Source organism: Chlorella variabilis (assembly GCF_000147415.1).
Source record: "Chlorella variabilis unplaced genomic scaffold CHLNCscaffold_8, whole genome shotgun sequence".
In the NCBI taxonomy this organism is placed as follows: Eukaryota; Viridiplantae; Chlorophyta; class Trebouxiophyceae; order Chlorellales; family Chlorellaceae; genus Chlorella; species Chlorella variabilis.
In genome coordinates this window covers 1,288,588-1,308,256 of record NW_005435080.1, presented here as the reverse complement: position 1 = coordinate 1,308,256, position 19,669 = coordinate 1,288,588, and the positions used below count along the sequence as shown (strand labels likewise).

Here is a 19,669-nt window from a genome sequence, read left to right as displayed (position 1 = left end):
CCCCGCCCCACCTCACCTTTATGAGCAGCGCCTTGGCGGAGCGGCTGCTGGGGCTGCTGCGAGCGCCGGCCCGGGATGCCTGGCACTGCACCTGCTGCGGCCGCTGACGCCGTGCCTGGTGCCGGTGCGGCTGCGCCAACTCCTGCGCTGCACGCTGCAGGCCTGACAACTGCTGCAGCGGTCGACCCCATCGATGCTGCGCTAGCGGGGCTGCCAGCCTAGCAGCAGCAGGCGCTGCGGCACCACGAGGCACCCGCTGCCTGGCGCCGGCGGCAGCGGCGGCGGCAAGAGGCCGCCGGCCAGCAAGCCCCAGCATGCCGCGCTGCCGGCGATGTCAACCTAAGATCTGCTGATGCTCTGTTATCCCAACATGGCGCTGCCGCTTGCTGCGGTGCTGCTGTCAGCCTTTCCGAGCGCCCTGGTTGTAGCTTCGGCAGCTTGCGCCCGGGGAACGCGTGGACAACTTTATCAAGGCTGTACAGAGGGTCTGCAACAGCTCAGAAAGAGGATTGGGGCCCCTGGGGCAGGGTTGAAAGTAAGGGCAAAGCATGTGTTGCCCGCAAGCTGGTTGTACAGACGACAGGCTGCTTGCATTGCCCATCCGTCTGATCCCTTCACAAGTTCAATCGAGATCGACTTGGCCCGTGGCCGATCCCCTGCGTCCCGGCATGTCGAGTGGCCCTGAGGGTGCACAGCCTCAGGCTGTGGCGGCCCAGCGCAAGGTGATGGTGTGCCGCAGTGCAGTGCGGCATGGACTGCACGCATGCAACCCAACCCCCGGGCCTCCCGCCGCCACCGCCGCCGCGGCTTCCACCGCTGTCGCCCCGCCCCCGCCGCACCCAACCACTCCTGCGAAGCCCCCTGCGGCCACCTGCAGCGCTCCCCCGACGCGCCGGTGTGGGGCCAGGTGGTGGTGGGCCCTCCCGGCGCGGGCAAGACCACCTACTGCGCCGGCATGCAGCAGTTCCTCAGCCTGGCGGGGCGCCGCGTGGCAGTGGTCAACCTGGACCCCGCCAACGACGCCGCCCTGCCCTACACACCCGCCGTGGACGTGGGGGAGCTTGTGTCGCTGGAGGCGGTGCAGGAGGAGCTGGGGCTGGGGCCCAACGGGGGGCTGGTGTACTGCCTGGAGTACCTCGAGAGGAACCTGGACTGGCTGGCGGAGCGGCTGGCCCCGCTGGAGGAGGGTGAGTGCGGGTGGTGCTGGGCCTGGGCTGGGGCTGGGGCTGCTGGGAGGGAGCGGGCCAAGGTGCCTGGTGCGGTTGTAGAGGAGGATGGTAGGTGGTGTGCAGACAGAGGAAGGGGAGGCAGGGTGGGTATGGAACAGTGCAGGCTCCCCAATGCATGCCCACTGGCTGTCTGCCTTGACCCCGCGGCTTGCGCAGAGGGCTGCTACCTGCTGTTCGACCTGCCCGGCCAGGTGGAGCTCTTCACGCTGCACGGCGCGCTGCGCCGCATCCTGGATGTGCTGACGAGGCGGTGGCAGTACCGCCTGACCGCGGTACAGCTGGTGGACGCGCACCTGTGCAGGCGAGTGGTGGCTGCTGCTGCTGCTGCTGCTGCAAGCCCAGGCGTTTGCTGTCTTGTGAGGCGATGGCGGCTGGAGGCAGGAGGCAGGAGGTTGAGGACCTCCATCCCTTCCCTCCCAGGTCTCCTTGCCTGCCTTCTGCCGCATCGACCACACACGCTGTACCCTGGGCCTCCCTCCCTCCCTCCCTGGCCGCAGCGACCCAGCCAAGTACCTGAGCGCCCTGCTGCTGAGCCTGAGCACCATGCTGCACCTGGAGCTGCCTCAGGTGGGAGGCCAGGCGCTCGCCGCCTGCCACGGCTGCCCCTCCCCATGCCGGCCCAATCGCTGGCACCCCAGGCTGCCGCGTGCCAATCCGCCGTGCGGCCCTTCTCACCCCCCCTGCCTCCCCCAGCCTCCCCCAGGTCAACGTGCTGTCCAAGATGGACCTCATAGAGCAGTACGGCGAGCTGGCTTTCAGCCTGGACTTCTACCTCCAGGTGGGGCGCAGCGGGGGCAGGGGCAGGCAGGGGAGGAGGTGACAGCAGCAGCAGCAGGCACTGGCGTGCCTGTCCTGCCCTGACAGCCTGCCGCAGGACCGACAGCAAGCCTCAGGCTCGCCTTGCGCTGGTGGCGCCATCAACACGCTGCCTGGCCTGCGCTGGCGCCCCCTGGGACCTGCCGCCCGCAGGCGCAGGGGCTGGGCCACTTGGCGGAGGCCATGGAAGGCAGCTTCCCGCCCAGGTTCCAGCGCATGACGGCAGAGCTGTGCGAGGTGGGCGCTGCCCTTGCTGCGCACGCTCTGGTCAGCCAGCCAGGCGCATGCCCGCACCCTGGCCGCGTGCTGGCCCGCCTGCTCACCCTATAAACCCACACACCCAAGCACACGCACGCCGGCACACGCCCCACCACCCCCACCTGCCCTCCCCCTGCCTGCAACAACAGGTGATCGAGGACTTTGGGCTGCTGTCCTTCCAGCCGCTGGCCATCGAGGACCGCGACGCCATGCGCCACCTGGTGGCCGCCATCGACAAGTCCAATGGCTTTGTGTTTGCGGGGCTGGCGCAGCCAGGTGTGTGTGTATGTGTGTGTGTGTGGGGGGGGGGGGGGGGTTGAGGAAGTCTCTGTGGTGGCTGGACGCGTGTGCCTGCTGGTAGGGGGGTGGGGTCAAGCCCCGGGCAACGAAAAGGGAAGGGTCACATCTCAGACCCTCCCGCTGCCTGCCGCCTGGCCTGCGCTGCCCCCTGGCCTGCAGGTCAGCCCGCCCCTGAGCTGCAGTACAGCGCCGGCCTGAGGGAGGAGGGCAGCGACCTGTGGGAGCAGATGGAGGAGCGGTACATGAAGGACAGGTGGGCGGTACATGCGGGACACACGTGGTTTGGAACGGCTGGGTTGAGGCTTGGTGGTAGGGCGGCAGTAATGGCTGCGGGGTGCACGAGCCAGCAGTACCTTAGCCAACATGCCACGGCTCCCATGTGCGTCAGGATACTTCCGCTGTGCCTGCAGGGACCTTCGCATCCTTGAGCGGCAGCCGGATGCGGGCGCCGCAGCTGGCGCCGCAGCAGCAACAAGTGCAGGAGGCGCACCAGCAGCAGACGCGCCGCATCCAGCAGCAGCAGCAGCAGCAGACACGTCACATCCAGCAACAGCAGCCGTAGAAGCGCAACCGCAGGCCGCAGCAAAAGGGGTGGTTCCAGGAAGAGCAGCAAGGCGAGCATAGATGGCAGGGCTGCGTGATGCCAGTGCAACTACTACATTTACAATGTGCAACGCAACAAGTGCAAATGCAACGCAACAGCAGGCACATAATCTCGCACACCTGGTTCATTCACAATAGATAGCAAATACATGCATGGGTAGGATCTGTACAAGCCCGTTGAGGGAGGGAGGATGGGCGGCTGCGCCTTGCCAGCACCGGCCGAGCTCAGGCCCCGGCCCTGGTGGCAGCAGCAGCGCCGCCCATGGGAGCAGGCGGGCCTGCCGGCTGGTCTGCTGCCACCACCGCGGGCTGCTCCGGCAGGGGCGGCTCTGCGTCCTCTGCCGCCCCCTCCCCAGCCTCAGCCTCCAGCTCCCGCACCGCCTGGTTGTGTGCGCGGATGGTCTCCAGCGCCACCTCATCCCTGAAGCTGCCGGCATTGCCGTACACGGGGTTGGCCAGGCCGATGATGTCCCAGGAGGAGCCGGTGGTCCACAGGTACACACCCTCCACCCGGTACTCGCATCCGCCCTGCACATGCCAACGGGTTGGTGGCGCAAGCGGCCCGCCAAGTGTGGGCTGCGGAGCAGTCACGGGATGCAGGGCCCTGCCGCGGAGCAGCGCTCTGTGTGTTCCACTACCTTACCTGCAAGAGGTAGCTGCTGGTCTGCTGGATGTAGTGGCGCATGTAGTCCCGCACGGCGGGCGTCTGCCAGGGGTCGCGCGACACGTTGTAGGCCCCCCACACCCCCCAGTAGGGGTAATAGGCCGCCTCCAGCGCCGTGGCGGCGGGGGTGTCGCCGTTGTTGGTGGCGCCGCCGCCGATTCCCCACTCAATCCAGTGGATCTCCTTGCCTGGGCAGAGAAGGAGGAGTGGGGAGAAGGCAGGCGAACAAGCAGAGCTGAGGAGGGAGGCAGGCGAGGGCGGAGAGGAGGCATCGGGGCCGGGGCGGCAGGCGAGGCGAGGCACGGGCGGCAGGCGGGGCGGGCAGGCAGCTGGCGGCGCTCCACATGCAGCCAGCCCACCCATGTCCAGCAGCTCCCTCAGGGTGAGGTTGTAGTAGGCCAACTCGACATCCATCTGCAGCAGCAGCAGCACAGAGGGCAGCAGTGAGCACGTCCACTCAAGACGACGATAGCCAGCCCTGACTCGACGCCCCCATCCCTTGCCCACCCCACCGCCCCACACACATTCTGCGCACCCCCAGACCCTGCTTTCTTTGCCAGTGCACCGACCTTGCGCATCAGGCTCTCCATGTCGCAGGGCTGGAAGTCGACGCGGGACTGCGGCACATAGGCGCTGATGCCCACATAGTCAACGGCCTCAAAGGCGGCTCGGATGCCCGCCAGGTCGAACCACCCCTCGATCTGCGCCGCAGCACATCGGCGCCAGGTGTGGGAGGGCGGGCGAGCCGGACGTGGGCGGCAGCGGCCACAGCCAAACTTGCAGCCGCTGCGCCAGCAGCCGCGGTACAAGCAGGGCCCCACCATAACATCACCTGACCGCCAGCTCCCGCAGCCCCCCCGGCCGCCGCCTGCTCCACCCACCCATGCCAGTGCCGGCCCAGCGCACTCACCGAGGGCCACAGGGGCGCAAAGGCTGCCAGGTACTCGTCATAGTTTACAATGTCAATCAGCACGCAGCCGCACAGCTTGGAGTTGTTGATGCCCAGGCCCAGCTTGACCCGGCCCGCCAGCTCAGGGCGCCCCTGCTCGATGCGCTCCCGCACCTGCACGACTCGGGCGGTACGGCAGGCCTCCACTCAGCACGCAGGTGTGGCTGTGGCCAACCTGCCGGCTGGCGGCCAGCAGAGCAGCGCGGTGGCAGCAGTCATCAGTGCTGTGCACGGCCGTGGCAGCGCTCACCATGTCTGCTGCCTCAGCCCACTGCCATGGGTAGAGGAACACGGTGGCGCCCATCTCGCCCTGCGCGCAGCAGCAGGCAGGGGCCTTGTGTGTGAGGCGGGGGCTGCCCTGCCACCCTGCCGGCTTTGAGCAACAGGCGGCCCTGCCACGCAGCGCGCCTGCAGAGACATCCAGGCGGTGCTGTTGTCGAGCAGCACGAGGTTGAGGGCGTCGGCGATGGGAGCCAGCATGATGTCGAAGAAGGAGAAGCCGCTGGCGGGCTGCAGCGGGTCAAACGCCAGCGTGTTGCGCCACCCGTTCTGCGCCCGCCCGTCGTCGGCGTGCACCTGGCAGGACGCGGGGCGGCGGGAGGAGGGGCAGGGGGTGGGGGTAGAAAAGGTTGGCAGAAGACGAGCGGGCACCCTGGGGCCAGCGGCCCGCCCGCTTCGCTCTGGGTGGCGCGCCTCTTCAGCGCGCAGGGCGGGGGCAGCGGCACCCTGCGCGGCTGCTCTAGGTGGCTGGTGCAGGCCAGAGCAGTGCTGTGCTGTGCTGTGCTGTGCTGTGCTGTGCTGTGCTGCGCTGTGCTGTGCTGCGCTCACATTGATGGCCACATCCAGCCCCAGGCCGATCGCATGCTCCAGGCAGCGCCCCAGCAGCCCGCTGAACTCAGCAATCTGGGGCTGCGTGACCGGCTCGGCTGCGCAGGGAGACGAGCGGGCAGGTGGGCAGGCAGGTCGGTGGGCCAGGACAGGCTGGTACGCAGCGCTGGCCCCCAGGGCGCAGGTGCTCCTGCCGGGCTCCCCCCCAGCCCACCGATGCGCGTGGCGGGATCTGTTTGGTATGCCCAGTACTCCACATCGGTGGAGTTGAACCGCGAGAAGCAGTAGTATGCTGCAGCACCGGGCATGGCAGGGAGCATGCCAGCCGGCTTGCCAGAGTGCCAAAGAGAGCAGCAAGCGCGGCAAGTGTGGCACAGGCGCCGCGGTCACCCCACGCGAGCCTCCGCCTCCCCTCCACGCCCCCGCCTCACTTGACAGCTCGTAGTCGTCGCAGCCGGCCCAGCCCGGGGGCGGGTCGCGCGGCCCGCTGTCCCACCACAGCTGGCTGACCAGGAATTGGGCACGGGTGAAGGCCTGGTAGCCGGCCACGCCGTCCACCAGGCAGGAGCACTTGGAGGCGCCGCTCGAGTCCAGCTTCAGGTCCTGGATGCCGCCCACGTACACCTGCATGGGCTGCCCCACGCACCATGAGACCGGCGAACGCTGTCCAATCAAGGGATGCAGTCCACCACAGAGAGGGCAGCAGCCTGGGCTCACGGTGGGGCTGATCTCAGGCGTCGGCGACGGGCGCGCCGGCCGCGCCAGGAGCGCCGCCCCAAGCAGCGCCAGCAGCAGCAGCCTGCCAGGTCCACGTGCTGCTGCTCCTGCTAGCCAGCACATCGAGCCTGACGCCATCGTTCACCCTGTGCTTCGTGACTGATGCTTCGTCTGAGCCTGGTGGTGTGCTTCACATCATAGGGTGCAGTGGTAGTTTCTAATCTTTTCACTAGAGGCCTGCTGCAGGTCTGGGTATCGACCAAAAACTTTCTAATCGACCAATGTAGATCAACATCATACTAAAGTGGCTCAGAACGAAGCAGCAGTCACATGAGCTCAGCTGACAGAGAGGGCAGGGGCGGGTTCATATGCATACACTGCTGCCCCATCCCGCCGCCAGCGGCGGCCGCAGTCCCGCCGCGGCCAGTGCCCTCAGCCGGTGCCCTCCGCGCTGCCCTTGGTTCCCTGTTCGCCGCCCTTGATGCCTGCCAGCTGCTGCTCCAGCTCCCCCGCAACATGCTCCGCGTGGGAGAGGGTGGCGGGTGTGTCGAGCGCCAACGTGCCGCTCTTCAGCATGACCTGAGCCTCGCCAACCTGCCGTGCCTGCTCCTGCCACTTCTCCTGCCACCGATCAGCCTCGGGGGGCTGCAAATGTCAGCATTTGCACGTTCCACAGCGTATTGAATCCAGGGCAAGAGAGCAGCCATCAGGGCAGCTTGCTGTGCAACGCGCGAGCTGGGCAGACCAGTCGGCCGCGCCCCGCTGCCGCTGCCGCACTTGCCTGCCGCTCGGCCGTGGCTATGGTGAAGTCTGCGTGCAGATCTGCCAGCTTGTCCTGCAGCCCCGCTGCTTTGCTCTTCAGCTCCTCCATCAACCACCGCCGGCGTGCGTCGCTGCCGCTGCTGTGCGCCCTGCCCTGTCCGAGGCCCTGTCCGAGGCAGCACATTTTGATGTCCGATGCAGCATCTTCGCACTATGAGCTGAGCACTTTACAGCTGAAACAGGGCTGGGTTCCGGGTTGCACGCAACTCACCGTGGTGGAGTACGCCGGTAGTCCGCTGGAAGCCTGCTAGGCAGTTTGACGAGAGAGGAGTCACAGAGACCTGTCGAGTCAATGGCGAGCGCCGCTATCTCGCTATGTGGGCATCATCATCATCACATGGGCATCATGGGTGCGCCATCTGGCGCCGCGTAGGCGCCGGCGCCCAGGCGCATGTCGTTTGGAGGGATCACAATGAATAGAAGTGAACCCAAATGCAGAGCTAGATAGGCGGCAACACAAGAAAGCCTACGAGTTTGGACCGCAACAGCAAAGCCGCCAACTCCTTCATGGAATCGTGGTTGTGAATAGCTTTCCCAAGGCACAAGTAGACTCCCTATCAGGCGGCAGGTACTCTAGACCCTTCGTTGGTCAGCAGGAGAGGGGGCTGCTTTGCCTCGGGTTCATTTGTCCTGGGTTCATCCTGCGGGCATAGCGCCTGCATGCCCTGCATCTGCCGCTCCAGCTCTTCAATCACATGCTCCGCATGCGACAGGTTGGCGGCGGTGTCGAGCCCCACCGCGCCGCTCTTCAGCATGATGTGCGCAGCACCGACCTGCCGCGCCTGCTCTTGCCACTGCTCGTCCCACTGCACTGCCTGCGGGCCCTGCAACATCGTAGAAGAGCAGCCGGAATCATGGCCGCCCAGTCAATCCGACAGCTTACTGCCTGCCAACAGCTTGCTGCCTGCAGTCTGTTGCCTGCCACCTACCACACACTATACCAGCACCAGCAGGTCGCATAATGCAACAAAGTGAAACAATGCGCCACCCCCCTGCACTTACCCTACTGGCAGAGCAAGTTCGGAGTTAAAATAATTCTGGCGCTCCTCACTCTGAACTTGTCAGAAATTCCTCCTGAGGCTACTCCGAACCGCTCTGGGCCCATGTACAGCATGTCCTGCATGACGTGTCAGGAGCAGAAGTGATGTTCTCGTGCTCCTAGCGCCAAGAATTGAAGCTCGCAGCCACCCGGCGCCCCTCATGGCGCAGAAAAAGGCGTCCCCCATCAAGCAGTGAGCCAGCCGGTCCGGGGCGGCGGCAGGAGGGCGGCCCCTGCCCTGCTGGCAGACCTTGGTCCGAATTGCCCCCCTGAGTCAGAAAATACCTGGCGCACCCACTCCGAACAATAAAAAAGGTCCGTTTTTATTGTTCGGAGTGCCCGCAACTCCGAACTTGCTCTGCCAGTAGGGTACCTGCTGATCGATGGTTTTGAAGCCTGCGTACATGTCTGCCAGCTTGTCCTGCAGGCCTGCCGCTTTGCTCTTCAGCTCATCCATGCCGCTGCGCGCCTGTTGGCGTCACAGCGCTAGGCTGAGGCGACACCGCCGCCGCAGCTGCTGCTCTCTGCGGACCTCCTGCCCGAACCAAGGCTGCGCAACAAGAACATGTTTTGGGTCTCGCTGAGCGGAGCTTAAAGCAGCGTGAAACAGGGCTGGGTTGTGAAGTGCACGCACAACGCACCTTGGTTGTCCCTCCTGGAGCGTACTCGAGAAGAAGGACGGATAAATGAACCTTTTGACAGCTGCCCATGTTACTACATGGCATGGATGCCCCCCGCTGGATGCCCCGTTGGCGGTCGCCAGCGCCAGCGCGGGCCAACAGGTGCCATACCGCGCCGGCATTCACCTTTTACCCTGCCTCTTGTTTGATGCATGAAGCTTGCAGTCAATGAGTCGAATCGAGTCTGTATTACAGGAGCTGAGAAGGTAGGTAGGTGCTTGCCGCAGGTACAAAGCAGGGAGGGCAAACACAGCAGGGGATGGAGGATGTACGAGCGGGGAGAATTGGCAAGTGCAGTGCAGGAGAGTACAGAGGACGGCTGGCGGCTGCTGCCACTGGTGCACAGAAGCGGAGCGCGGTGCACTCCAGCGGCCGCCCAGCCTAGTCATCGTCAGCCAAATGCTCCACCAGGGCGAGCGCGGAGTCCAGCTCGAGCCCCTCCAGCGTGAAGTGGGCGAGCACCAGAGACTGCCCCGCCTGCTCCAGCTGCAGCTCCAGCCGCTCATGCAGCCCTGCAGGCGCCGGGAGGCCCAGGCAGGGAGGAGAGGCCCAGGCGGGTCAAGCCTGGCGGCAGCCAGCGCGCCAAGCATCGCATCTGCTGCAGTGCTGCTGCACGCGCCAGCACACGCCTATCGGGCACCCACCCACCCTTCTGCGCGTCTGCCGCGTGCTTGGCCACCGACTTTATTGCCTTGCCGGGCAGCTTGATGGGCGCCACCCCCTTCTCCTCAAACGCAAACAGCAGCCGCTGGCTTGTCACGTGCAGGCTGCCGGGGAAAGCGATCTGCAAGCAGGATGAGGCAGGTACACAGGGCAGGTCTGAGAGGCGGTGTGGAGGCCAGCGGCGAGGGCCCAGCTGTAGCCAGCACTTGTGCGCATGCAGGCAGCGCCCAGGCGGCGGCTTGCTTGCCTGGCGCACGGGCGTGAAGAAGTTGGAGGAGCAGGTGTATGTCTGCAGCAGCTGGCAGGCAAACGACTCCAGCACCGTCTCCCCGCCATCTAGGCCCAACGCCTCCGCCGCCTGCTGCACATCCTGGCCCCGCTGCCCGCCCGGCGCGGGCGCTGCTGCCGCCGCCTGGTCGGCCCCGGGGTCCAGCGTGCTCCACCAGGAGGTCAGGCCGTGGGCCAGGGAGGACAGGCTCTCCTTGGCCTCTGCCGCGCCGTGCAGCAGCTGCAGGCCTACCTGCAGCAGCAGGCGGGCATGGAGTGGGTTGGGGCGCGGCAGCCCAGTCCCGGCACCTTCCCTGCCACTGCTGCCGGCCCTCCAACGCCTGCCATGCACACGCACACCCCGCACCTCCTTCACAGCCGCCTCTGCCTGCAGCGCGGCATCGATGGCCTCCTTCTCAAACTTGGCCACCGGGTCTTCCAACGGCGGCTCGGGCTCATCATCCACCTTCTCCCCCTCCCCCTCCTCCTCCTGCTCCTCCTCCTCCTCTGCCTCAGAATCCTGCTGGTCAGTTGCGGCGCCCAGGAAGCCCAGCACTGACTGGAGGGCAGCGGCGGCCTGCGCTGTGGGCGTGGCACCCGCTGGCGCGGCAGCCGCCGCTTTTGCCGCCGCCGGTGCCGCCGCCGCTGGTGCCGCTGCTGCGGCTGCCGTGCTCGTCTCTGCAACTGCAGGTGGGCGTTGTGCTGCAGCTGGCTGGGCCGTGGGCTCGGCCGGCTGCTCGCTGGGTGTCGAGGGTTTATCGCCTGGCGACTCGGGCGTCTCTGCTGCTGCAGCCAGGTCAACTTGCTCGAAGGAGGACATGCTATCGGAGTTGTTCATGAGCCCTACAGCACGCTGCCTCTTGAAGGGCGTTCAACGACTGCAAGAGGGCCGGCTGGCGAGGCCTTCGGAAGTGATCCACAAGTACCTTGGGGGATTACAATGCTCTGCAAGAGAGAGAGATGCCGGTGCGGCCATGCTGGGCCCCTGCTGAGCCTTGGCTCGGCCTGTAGCAGCAAGCCTTGTGATCCGCTTGCCTCACTCTCTGCTCGTGGCCGCATTGCCCCAGCAGTATGAAGAAGCGCAAAGCCGAGGTCGATGGTCGGTCCCTGCTGTCCTACTTTGCTCTCCTGCCACGGCCCAAGGCCGAGGAGCAGCCGGATGATTCAGCACGATTGACGCACCAGGAACCGATCCGTGCCAGCCTGCAGCCACTGGTGACGGTGGCGGCGGCGACAGCTGACAACAGGCAGCGGCGGGAGGCCCCCGCCTCGTGCCCGCCGCCGCCTTTGTCATCCTTTGCCTGCGGGGCCGCCTCAGCAGCGGCGGTGCCTGTAGACACTGCTGTAACCACAACAACAGCAGCAGGAGCAGCAGCAGCTATTCCCCCAGGGCAGCAGGGTGCAGCAGGCAGTGCCCTGCCGACTGTGCCGCAGCCGGAGCGCGGTGCTCGCGTGGCGCAGGCATGCGTGCAGCAGCAGGCGCAGCAACAAGACGGCGGCATGCAGCAGCAGCGGCCGGCAGGAATCGGAAGCAGGCCAGCCCTGCCGCTACCACAGCAGCAGCAGCAGCCAGAGCCGGGAGGGCCCCAGGCAGATGATACCCAGCTCCCAGCCTCAGCCGGCACCAGCAGAAGCAGCAGCAGCAGCGACGATGGCGCCATGCCTGGTGTGCCTGGCAGCAGCAGCCAGGGCGGCGACGCCGTCCATGCAGCAGCGGCGGCGGCGAGCCACGCGGCCTTCGAATCTGGTCCAGCCGCCACCGGCGCAGCAGCAGGCGGGTCTGGGGCGGCCGGTGGCGGCGGGCGCCTCACCGACTACGAGCTGCAGCGGCTGGAGCGCATCCGCCGGAACCAGGAGGTGAGGTGGAGGGAGCCTGTCTCTCCTGCCTGCGTGAATACAGGCGACAATCTCTGCTCCCACTTCTGCCGCCGCCCCACCACCCCCTGGCTCCCCGCCGGGATGCAGATGATGGTCAGCATGGGCCTGGGCGCGCCGGGCATCGAGCCCAGGAAGCAGCCGCCGCAGCGCAGGAAGCAGCCTGCCCGCAGGCGGGCGGCGGCAGGGGACGTGGCGCCCGCGGCGGCGCCCGTGCGCCGATCGGGCCGGACCCGCGGCGCCGCGGCGGGCAGCGAGGTGATGATTGCCTGGCCTGCCGGGGCATGCCCGTTGCATGGTACATTTGCTTGCAACGTTGCTCTGCTGCCGCTCAGCATACACATGTGCATGCCATGAACATGCACGTGGGTACCCTGCTGTCAACGTGCAGGCCGGCGCAGCGGGCCTGGCAGCAGCAGCCCCGCAGCTGGATGCTGCGTCGGATCCCGAGCCGGAGCTAGAGTATGACGACAGCTCTGTGCGGCGGTATGTGTGCGAGGTGTTGGCAGCGCCGGCAGAGCCAGCAGGAGGCGACAGCGGCAGCGACGACGCACCCGGCGGTCGCGTCACCGGCTTCCGCCAGCTGCCGGGCTGCCTGCACGACCCGGCGCTGGCGCGGGCGTACAGCGTGGACTGGAGGCCGGGGCTGCTTGTGGTGGGTCGGGCTGCGCGCTGCTGCTGCTGCTGCTGCTGCTGCTGCTGCTGCTGCTGCTGCTGCTGCTGCTGCTGCACGGTAACGCCAGCTGCTGTCAACGAGCAGCTGGGAACCAGCGCAACAGCCGCCTCCGTGCCCCATAGCCCCATACTGCCTGAGGTATCTCTGTGAGGAAGCAGCACAGGCAGCATCCCCATCCTGCCCGGTCGCCACCGGGGATGTGGCTGCTGCCCTGCAGGCCGGCGGCAAGGACGGGGTGGTCAGCATCTATGGCAGCCGCCAGCTGGAGAGCGGGCGCCTGGCGGCTGACGAGGCGGTGGCGCCGCTGCTCAGCCACAAGCTGCACAAGGGCTGGGTCAGCGACGTGCAGTTTGCATCCGCCCCAGCTGCCAGCACCCACGGCGGCGGCAGCGGCGGCAGCAGCGGCGGGGGCGGGGGTGACGTCCCGCTGCTGCTGACCGCCGGCAACGACGGCACCGTGTGCTTGTGGGACCTGGGGCGCTCGGCGGGCAGCGGCGGCGGCAAGGGGGGGCTGGTGCCTCAGTGCCTGGCCAGGGCCTGCCACCTGCACGATGGTGAGCTGGGCTGGCTGGCTGGCTGGCTGGCTGCGCCAAGGGGCGGGCGTTCCCTGTGCGTGTGCGTGCTTGACAGCCTTTTCGGCTGCTGGTGCAGTGCCCTCATGCCGCCATGGGGCTGAGTGCGCATGCCGTGTGCCGGCGCCGGCGCCTGCTGTGCCTGCTGTGCAGGCGGCATCTTCTCGCTGCATGAGCGGGGCGGGCGGCTGGTGACGGCCTCCAAGGACGGCACCGTGGACCACCAGGTCAGCAGCCTGGGCGGTACCGCCAGTCTGGCTGCGGTACAGCGGTACGACGAGCTGCACGAGGGGGTGGTCAAGTGCGCCAGGTGGCGGGAGGGCGGCGGCACCTTTGCCTCCTGCGGGAACGACCGCAGCGTGTGTGTGGTGGACACGCGGCAGCCGCCCGCCGCAGGTAATCTCCCCAGCTGGGCAAGCGGCATGTGTGGTGGGGCATGGTGCCGTGTTGCGCGGCTAGCGCTGTCGCACCATGGAGCAAGCTGTCGGCAGCTGCAAGGCTGCGCTCAGCCCCAGCCTCCCCCTGCCCTGCCGGCCTGCCCGCTGCCGCCGCCACTGGCGCGTGCCTGCAGGCGCCAGCGTGGCGGTGGAGGGCGCCCACGCCAGCGCCGTCAACGTGCTGCGCTGGCACCCGGCCGACACAAACCTCCTGCTCACAGCCAGCCACGATCCAGCCATCCTGCTGCACGACCTGCGCCGCCCAGGCCAGCCGCTGCACCGCCTCCTGGGCCACGCGGCGGGCGCCAGGTGGGCGGCGCAGGGCGCCAGCGCCGGCGCCGCGCCCGCGCGCCACGATCCGCCGCTCTGGGCAGCCAACCCTAGCGGTTGGACATCAGCCCACCCCTCATGTGTTCACAGCCCACTCCTGCCTGCTGCCTTTCCCCGTGCCTGCGCCGCCGCCGCCGCCGACGCAGGATCACCGCCATCTACCAGCCCTGCTTCGTGGCCGGCGGCGCCGCCGTCGCCACCGGCTGCGAGCGCAGCCAGCTGGTGAGCCTGTACTGCACAGCTACCGGCGCCACCATCAGCCGCGGCGCCGCCGGCTTCACGCCAGGCGCCACCACGTGCGGCGCGCGGCGCGGCGATCCGCTCATCTGCTCAGCGGGCCGGGCGGTGTACCTGCTGCAGCCCACCTGGGGGGCCACCGGGGCGGAGCTGACCATGCTGTAAGGGAAAGGAAGCCCGGGGCGCGGCGAGGCCTTGTGGTGCTGCTTTGGAGCCTTCCGGGAGTCACAAGGCCAAGAGGAGGAGAGTGCATGCATGCGGAAAGGGCACTCACGCATACAGCAGCAGGCTGGCGCGAGTGCTGCTCTTGATCCGAAAAGGACAGGCAGAATAACAGAGGCGTTCAAAAACAGGTGTGCAGGCAACAACAGGTGCTGACAAGGATGGCGACCAGCAGCTCAAATGGCAGGCAGGCTGCTGGGCAGCCGCTACACGTGTAATAAAGGGTGCATCGCCGCCTCAGCGCCACCTCAGCGCACCGCCCTCACTTCATCAGGTCGGCAAACGGGTCGGCCGCCGAGGCGCCGCCCTGCGCGGGGCTGCTGTAGCTGAGGCTGCCGAGGTCCACAGGGCCCCCCATGCTGCCCGAGCGGCTGTGGGCCCCCGTACCCGGCGCCGCCCCAAACCCGGCGCCCGGCGGCGTGAGCCCGGTGCCCGCGCCGGCGACGGGCATGGCGGCGGCGGGCATGGCGCCGCCGCTGAAGCTGCCAAAGCCGCCGCCTGGCGAGGGCGGGGAGGCGGCTGGCATGCCCCACCCCATGCCTGCCCCTGCGGCGCCCATGCCAGGCGGGGAGGGTGCCGGTGGGGAGGGGCCGGTGTGCGGGCTGAGCCCCATGGGCTGGTGCTGCCTGCCCCCGATGCCCGTCAGATCAGCAAACATGTCTTCGGGCAGAGCCGCAGGCACGCCCGCCGCCACGGTCGGCAGCGGCGCGGGGGGCGCCGCAGCCGCCGGCCTGGCCGCCACAAACGGCACGGGCGCTGCTGTGGCGGGCGGGCTGGCGGTGAAGGCTGCAAAGGGGTCGGCTGGGGCCGGCGCCGCGGCCAGCGGCTGGTGGAAGGCGGGCGGCTGGTGGAAGGCGGCTGGCGCGGCAAAGTCCAGGCCACCCAGCATGTCGAGAGGGGCCGCGGGGGCGGCAGCGAGGGCCGGCGCAGCGCTGGCAGCCCCCCCAAACGCGTCCCAGCCCTGCTGCGGCGCCGCGGCGGCGGGCGGCGGGCCGGGCGCCGCAGCGCCGAAAGGGTCGAAGCTGGCGGCCGCGGGCGGGGCCGGCGGCGCGGGTGGCGGCGGCGCCGCGGCGGCAGCCTGGGGCTCCTCCAGGCCCCCCAGAAGGTCCATGGCCCCGGCGGGAGCGGGGCCAGCCGCCGGCGCCGCAGGAGCGGCTGCCACGGCTGCGGCTGCGGGCCTGGGGGGCGCCGCCGCCGGGATTGCGAGGCCCAGCGAGGCGGCAATCTTGGGGTTGACGCGAACATCCGTCAGCCGCTTCTTCTCTGCGGGCAGGCAGGCCGGCAGGCAGGCAGCGAGGGCAGGGCGTGGGCAGGCAGGCAGGCAGGGCAGGCCGGCTGGAAGGCAGCAGGCTGGAAGGCAGAGTGTGGGGCTGGGCGGCTGGCGACAGGCAGGGCGCCTGCCTCCCTGCCCAGGGCACAGCTCACAGCTGGCGCCGCCGCCCCGCCACCCCGCTCACCGTCTGCAGGCGGCGCCTTGTCTTCCAGCTTCAGCCGGTCGATGCGGGCGCGGGTGGCGGCCAGCGCATCCTCGCCGCCGCCGCCGCCGCCGCCGCCGCCGCCGCCATCGCCGCCGCCCGCCGCCGCGGACGAGCTGCTGCCGGCGCCTGCGTCCAGCAGGCCGCCGCCGCCGCCGCCGCCGCCGCGCTTTGAGATGTAGTGCGCCCCCTCGTCGGTTTCGTCATAAGAGTCGGTCCTGTGGGGCGTGGGATGGGGCGCGGGGCGGACAAGGGGGCAAAGTCGAGTGCTCCTGTGGAGGGGAGGATATGGGAGGGGCGAGCCCATGCAGAGCATTGCCCTGCACTGCAAGGCCAGCGATGGGGCAGCAGGAGGGGCAGCGCGCACCTGCGGTTGACGCCGGCATAGCCGCTGCCGGCGCCGCCCAGGCCGCCGCCGCCCAGGCTGCTGCCGCCACCCAGACCACCGCCGCCGCCGCCGCCGCCGCCGCCCGGGTACAGGCTGCCGCTGGTGGAGCTGCTGTAGTGGTCTGAGGCTGCGCGGGCAAAGGAGGAGGATCGCATCTGATCTGCAGACACGCCGCGGTACTTGGAGCGATTGGACTTGGCCTGCAGGTTTGAGGTGAGGTGGCCCCAGGTGGCGGCTGGCTGGCTGGCGGGCGGGCAGCAGGAGCGGGCATGGGCGCCTCGCCAGGCGGGCAGGCAGACGGTGCTGGGCACGCCAGGGGCCTGGCGCGCTGCCGGGCACGCTGCCTGCCCTGCTGGCCGGCACGCAGGCGGCGGCTGGCCGGCAAAGCGTGCGCACAGCCAGCAGCAGGCAGCAGGCAGCAGGCAGCAGGCGGTCCCCACACCGCCACACCGACACACACACACACACACACACAGAGCCCCCTTCCCACACACCTTCTCTCGCTCCTCCCGCAGCCGCTCTGGGCTGTTCACCAGCTGCAGGATCTCCTTGGCGCGGTGCCGCACATTCACGCCTGCCAGGCGGCAAGGCAGGGGCAGGCATCGGTGGCGGGCAGCGACCCGCTCAGGCTGCAGGGCAAGCTCACGCCCCGTCCACAATGGAAAGCACCCTGTCCTGGCTCCCACGCCCACCCCTACCCATGGCCAAGCCCCCTGCCTCCACACATGGCCCCCTCCACCCCCCCACCACCATGCGCCCACACCCACACCCCACCCACCGTGGTCCCTCATGTTTGGGTCCTTGTACTCAAAGTGCTGCAGCCGGTCCAGCACCGCCGCGCTGCTCTGCACGTCGCCGATGACCTTGCCGGGGCCGTGCTTGATCAGGTGCTCCAGCAGCAGCAGCGCCTTGTAGCACATGCGCCAGTTCTCGTCCTGGGGGGGGCCGGGCAGGCGGGTACAATTTGTATGGGCAGGGGGACTGGGGCAGGGACGCAGGCTGGTGGCGAGCGAGGTATGGCTGGGGAACCAAAGGCTGGCCAGGTGCCACGTGCCGACGGTGTGCAACACACGCTGGCAGCGCGCCCATCCACAAGTGAATGCCTCCACCCCCGCCGCGCCGCGCCACGCCTCACCCGCTCCTGCAGCCGCCGCGCCAACACGCCCATGATCTGGCGGTAGTTCTCTGGGTCGAATGCCGCGTCAGCAATCTCTGCAGGGCCAGGCACGCGACGGCCAGCGGTGGGGACGCGCGCAGCGGCACCAGCACACGCTGCCGCACACGGCCTGGCGGATGCGACCGGCTGGGTGTGCCCGAAGCGCGCTGGCTGCCGCGCCCGCTGCTCGCGTGCTCACCGTTCATCACGCTGCCGTGCGGGCCTGCGGCGGCGGCCACAACGGCGGCATTGGGGGCGGGTCAGGTGCTGCAGAACCCACGGGCTCCCCACGCTGGAGGCAAGCCCCCCACATCCCAGCACCCTCTCCCGCCGCTGCCGGCCTGTCCAGCCCTGCGGTGGCGAAACAAGCGCCGCCGCGCGGCCCACCACCCGGCCCGGGCCTCACCCCACGTCTCGGCGCTGGTGGCCTCCTCCACCTTGATCTCCAGGTCTGTCAGGTTGAGCGTGTACTTCTTCACCTTGTTGGTGGCCGTCTTGTACAGCCCCCGCCAGTCCACCTCCTTGAGCTTGTCCATGGCGGCGGCGGCAGTGGAGAACGATGGGCGAGCTCACGGCAGGGGAAGGGAATGCTCAGGGGCGATCTGATGGGAACAGCAGGGAGGGAGAGGCGAGGGCCGCCGGCGTCAGCAGAGCGGGTGGCCAGCAGGGAGGCGGAGGCGCAGGTGGCGGCAGCAGGAAGCCGCCTCAGGCGGCACCCGCAGCGCAGCCCGCGGCGACAGCGGCAGCTTCCATCAGCAGCTTATGATGGCATCCAGGCAGCACGCACTGCCTGATCTGTGCGCACGTGATCGCGTTGGGGTGAGGGACAGCTTTCGCTTGAGCGGCAGCAAGCAGCACTTCGTGAACGGTGCGCTGCTACCGCCGGAGGACCGGAAAGGCAGGGCGGGGCATCGGCTCCAACCCCTGTACCTCCAGGGGCAGGACAAATTGGCTCTGCGGTCGCTTGCGCTGCTCACAACCGCACCCAACCAAGCACACATCATCAGCTGCCCCATCGGAATCCCACAAGGCCTGCCGAATCGGGGAACTGGTGGGGGGGCACTGCCCATTGTGCTGGTGGTGTCGGACCGCTGCTCCCTGCTCCTTGCGGCGGCCCAGCCCCTTTGCAGGTGTATTTTTGCAGAAGAGCTCAGGCATTCTTGATGATGAATTGAGTTTCGCTGGTGTAGATGCAGATGTCGACGACAACAACCAGCTGGCAGGAGCCCCGGTTTCGGGACGGATGCGCGGTGGCACCAGCACGTTCCCCCTTCCCGCCTCGCCCACAGGAGCCGGCAGGCGTGGTTTTCTTCGGTTTGCTGCTGGGATCATGTCATCTCGATTGACGGAGGGTACATCAGCTTGCTCCAAGAGTACAGCTCGGAGGTGGCCCCTCTGCTGCCGCCTTGCCGCCTTGCAGCCTTGGCGCCGCCACTGTCCCCCCGGCCTGGTAAACCCTCACCCCCTGAGGCTGTGCGCCTATAAATAGATGCATTCTGCTGCAACTGGACAAGCCGAATCAGCACTGAAAGTTGAGGCTTCCTGAAGCCTGCTGTCTGGGGGCCGTGGTGCGGCTGGCGCCTGCCCCGTCAGCATCAGTAAGGGTAATGATTGGGAGCTGTATTGTTGGTTTGATCAACGCCTCGGCAGCCTGTCACCGCTGCAGGGAAGAGGGCAGGAATGCTGCGCTCCGCAACCCGGCAGCTGCGGACGGGTGCCTCCCTGGGGCTGGACCTGAGCTCGCGAGGCTTGGCAGGCACCGCAGAGCCCGTCGCAGCGTCCACGGTGCGCCGCACGCCGGCGCGCGGGCGTCCTGCCGCCGCCGCCGCCGCTGCCCGCCACCTGGCGGCTGCGGTGCTGCCGTCGCACCGTCCCACCCCGCCTGCTGCTGCTGCCCTGCAGGAGACGGTGAAGCTGCTGATCGATGGCCAGTTCCTGGACTCCAAGACCAAGGAGTGGGTGGATGTGAGGAACCCGGCCACGCAGGAGGTGGTGGCCCGCCTGCCTCTGTGCACGGGCGAGGAGTTCAACGCGGCGGTGCAGTCCTCCAAGGACGCCTTCCCCAAGTGGCGCACCACGCCCGTGCCGCTGCGCGCGCGCGTCATGCTGCGCCTTCAGGTGGGCGGGACGGCCTGTGTGTGGGTGCGGGCGGGTGGTGGAAGTGCGTGGCGCGCAGGCAGGTAGGCTTGTGGTACCAGGCAGGCGGCACCACGGGGAGCGAGGCGAGGGCAGGCTGCGCTCGACATGGCTGCCTGTCACGCGGTGCACCTGCTCGGGGGCCCCCTCCCCCTCCCCAGGAGCTCATCAACCGGCACATGGATGAGCTGGCTGCCAGCGTGACGCGGGAGCAGGGCAAGACGCTGGCCGACGCGCGCGGCGACGTGTTCCGCGGCCTGGGTGAGCACGGCGTGGCGTGCGGTGTGGTGTGTGCATGGTGTGGTGTGGTGTGTGGTGTGGGATGAGTGC

At 68.5% G+C, this 19,669-nt stretch overlaps 5 protein-coding genes across 5 annotated transcripts in view; 2 read left to right on the top strand and 3 right to left on the bottom strand.

Annotated features, from left to right (window-relative positions):
• CHLNCDRAFT_51907 (hypothetical protein) overlaps positions 1 to 316 on the bottom strand; it is a gene marked incomplete at both ends in the record, with an annotated part of 5,832 nt that extends 5,516 nt beyond the window's left edge. Inside the window, one exon of the mRNA XM_005848277.1 lies at positions 17 to 316. Coding sequence (XP_005848339.1) covers positions 17 to 316 — 300 coding nt within the window. The remainder of the gene's footprint in view (positions 1 to 16) is intronic.
• A 579-nt stretch (positions 317 to 895) lies between these two features.
• CHLNCDRAFT_17217 (hypothetical protein) lies at positions 896 to 2,569 on the top strand (the record flags this gene model as incomplete). Its single annotated transcript, XM_005848465.1, has 6 exons — positions 896 to 1,187; positions 1,386 to 1,524; positions 1,727 to 1,796; positions 1,933 to 2,007; positions 2,199 to 2,282; positions 2,453 to 2,569. Coding segments are annotated over 6 exons (777 nt in total), but the record flags the coding sequence as incomplete, so codon positions are not given.
• Positions 2,570 to 3,431: 862 nt separating this feature from the next.
• CHLNCDRAFT_51905 (hypothetical protein) lies at positions 3,432 to 6,487 on the bottom strand (the record flags this gene model as incomplete). Its single annotated transcript, XM_005848276.1, has 11 exons — positions 3,432 to 3,734; positions 3,850 to 4,058; positions 4,230 to 4,284; positions 4,440 to 4,571; positions 4,781 to 4,933; positions 5,070 to 5,129; positions 5,267 to 5,395; positions 5,648 to 5,745; positions 5,862 to 5,939; positions 6,079 to 6,271; positions 6,365 to 6,487. 11 exons carry the CDS (start codon positions 6,485 to 6,487, stop codon positions 3,432 to 3,434), a joined length of 1,533 nt encoding a protein of 510 aa, XP_005848338.1.
• Positions 6,488 to 9,286: 2,799 nt separating this feature from the next.
• On the bottom strand, positions 9,287 to 10,655 carry CHLNCDRAFT_145034 (expressed protein; the record flags this gene model as incomplete). The annotated part of the gene is made up of 4 exons (XM_005848275.1): positions 9,287 to 9,417; positions 9,554 to 9,689; positions 9,825 to 10,088; positions 10,203 to 10,655. The coding sequence occupies 4 exons, from the start codon at positions 10,653 to 10,655 to the stop codon at positions 9,287 to 9,289; spliced, it is 984 nt and encodes a 327-aa protein (XP_005848337.1).
• A 2,282-nt stretch (positions 10,656 to 12,937) lies between these two features.
• Positions 12,938 to 19,669, top strand: part of CHLNCDRAFT_48751 (hypothetical protein) — a gene marked incomplete at both ends in the record, with an annotated part of 9,978 nt that continues 3,246 nt past the window's right edge. Inside the window, 3 exons of the mRNA XM_005848464.1 lie at positions 12,938 to 12,940; positions 19,106 to 19,321; positions 19,501 to 19,642. Of these exons, the coding sequence (XP_005848526.1) occupies positions 12,938 to 12,940; positions 19,106 to 19,321; positions 19,501 to 19,642 (361 nt within the window). The remainder of the gene's footprint in view (positions 12,941 to 19,105; positions 19,322 to 19,500; positions 19,643 to 19,669) is intronic.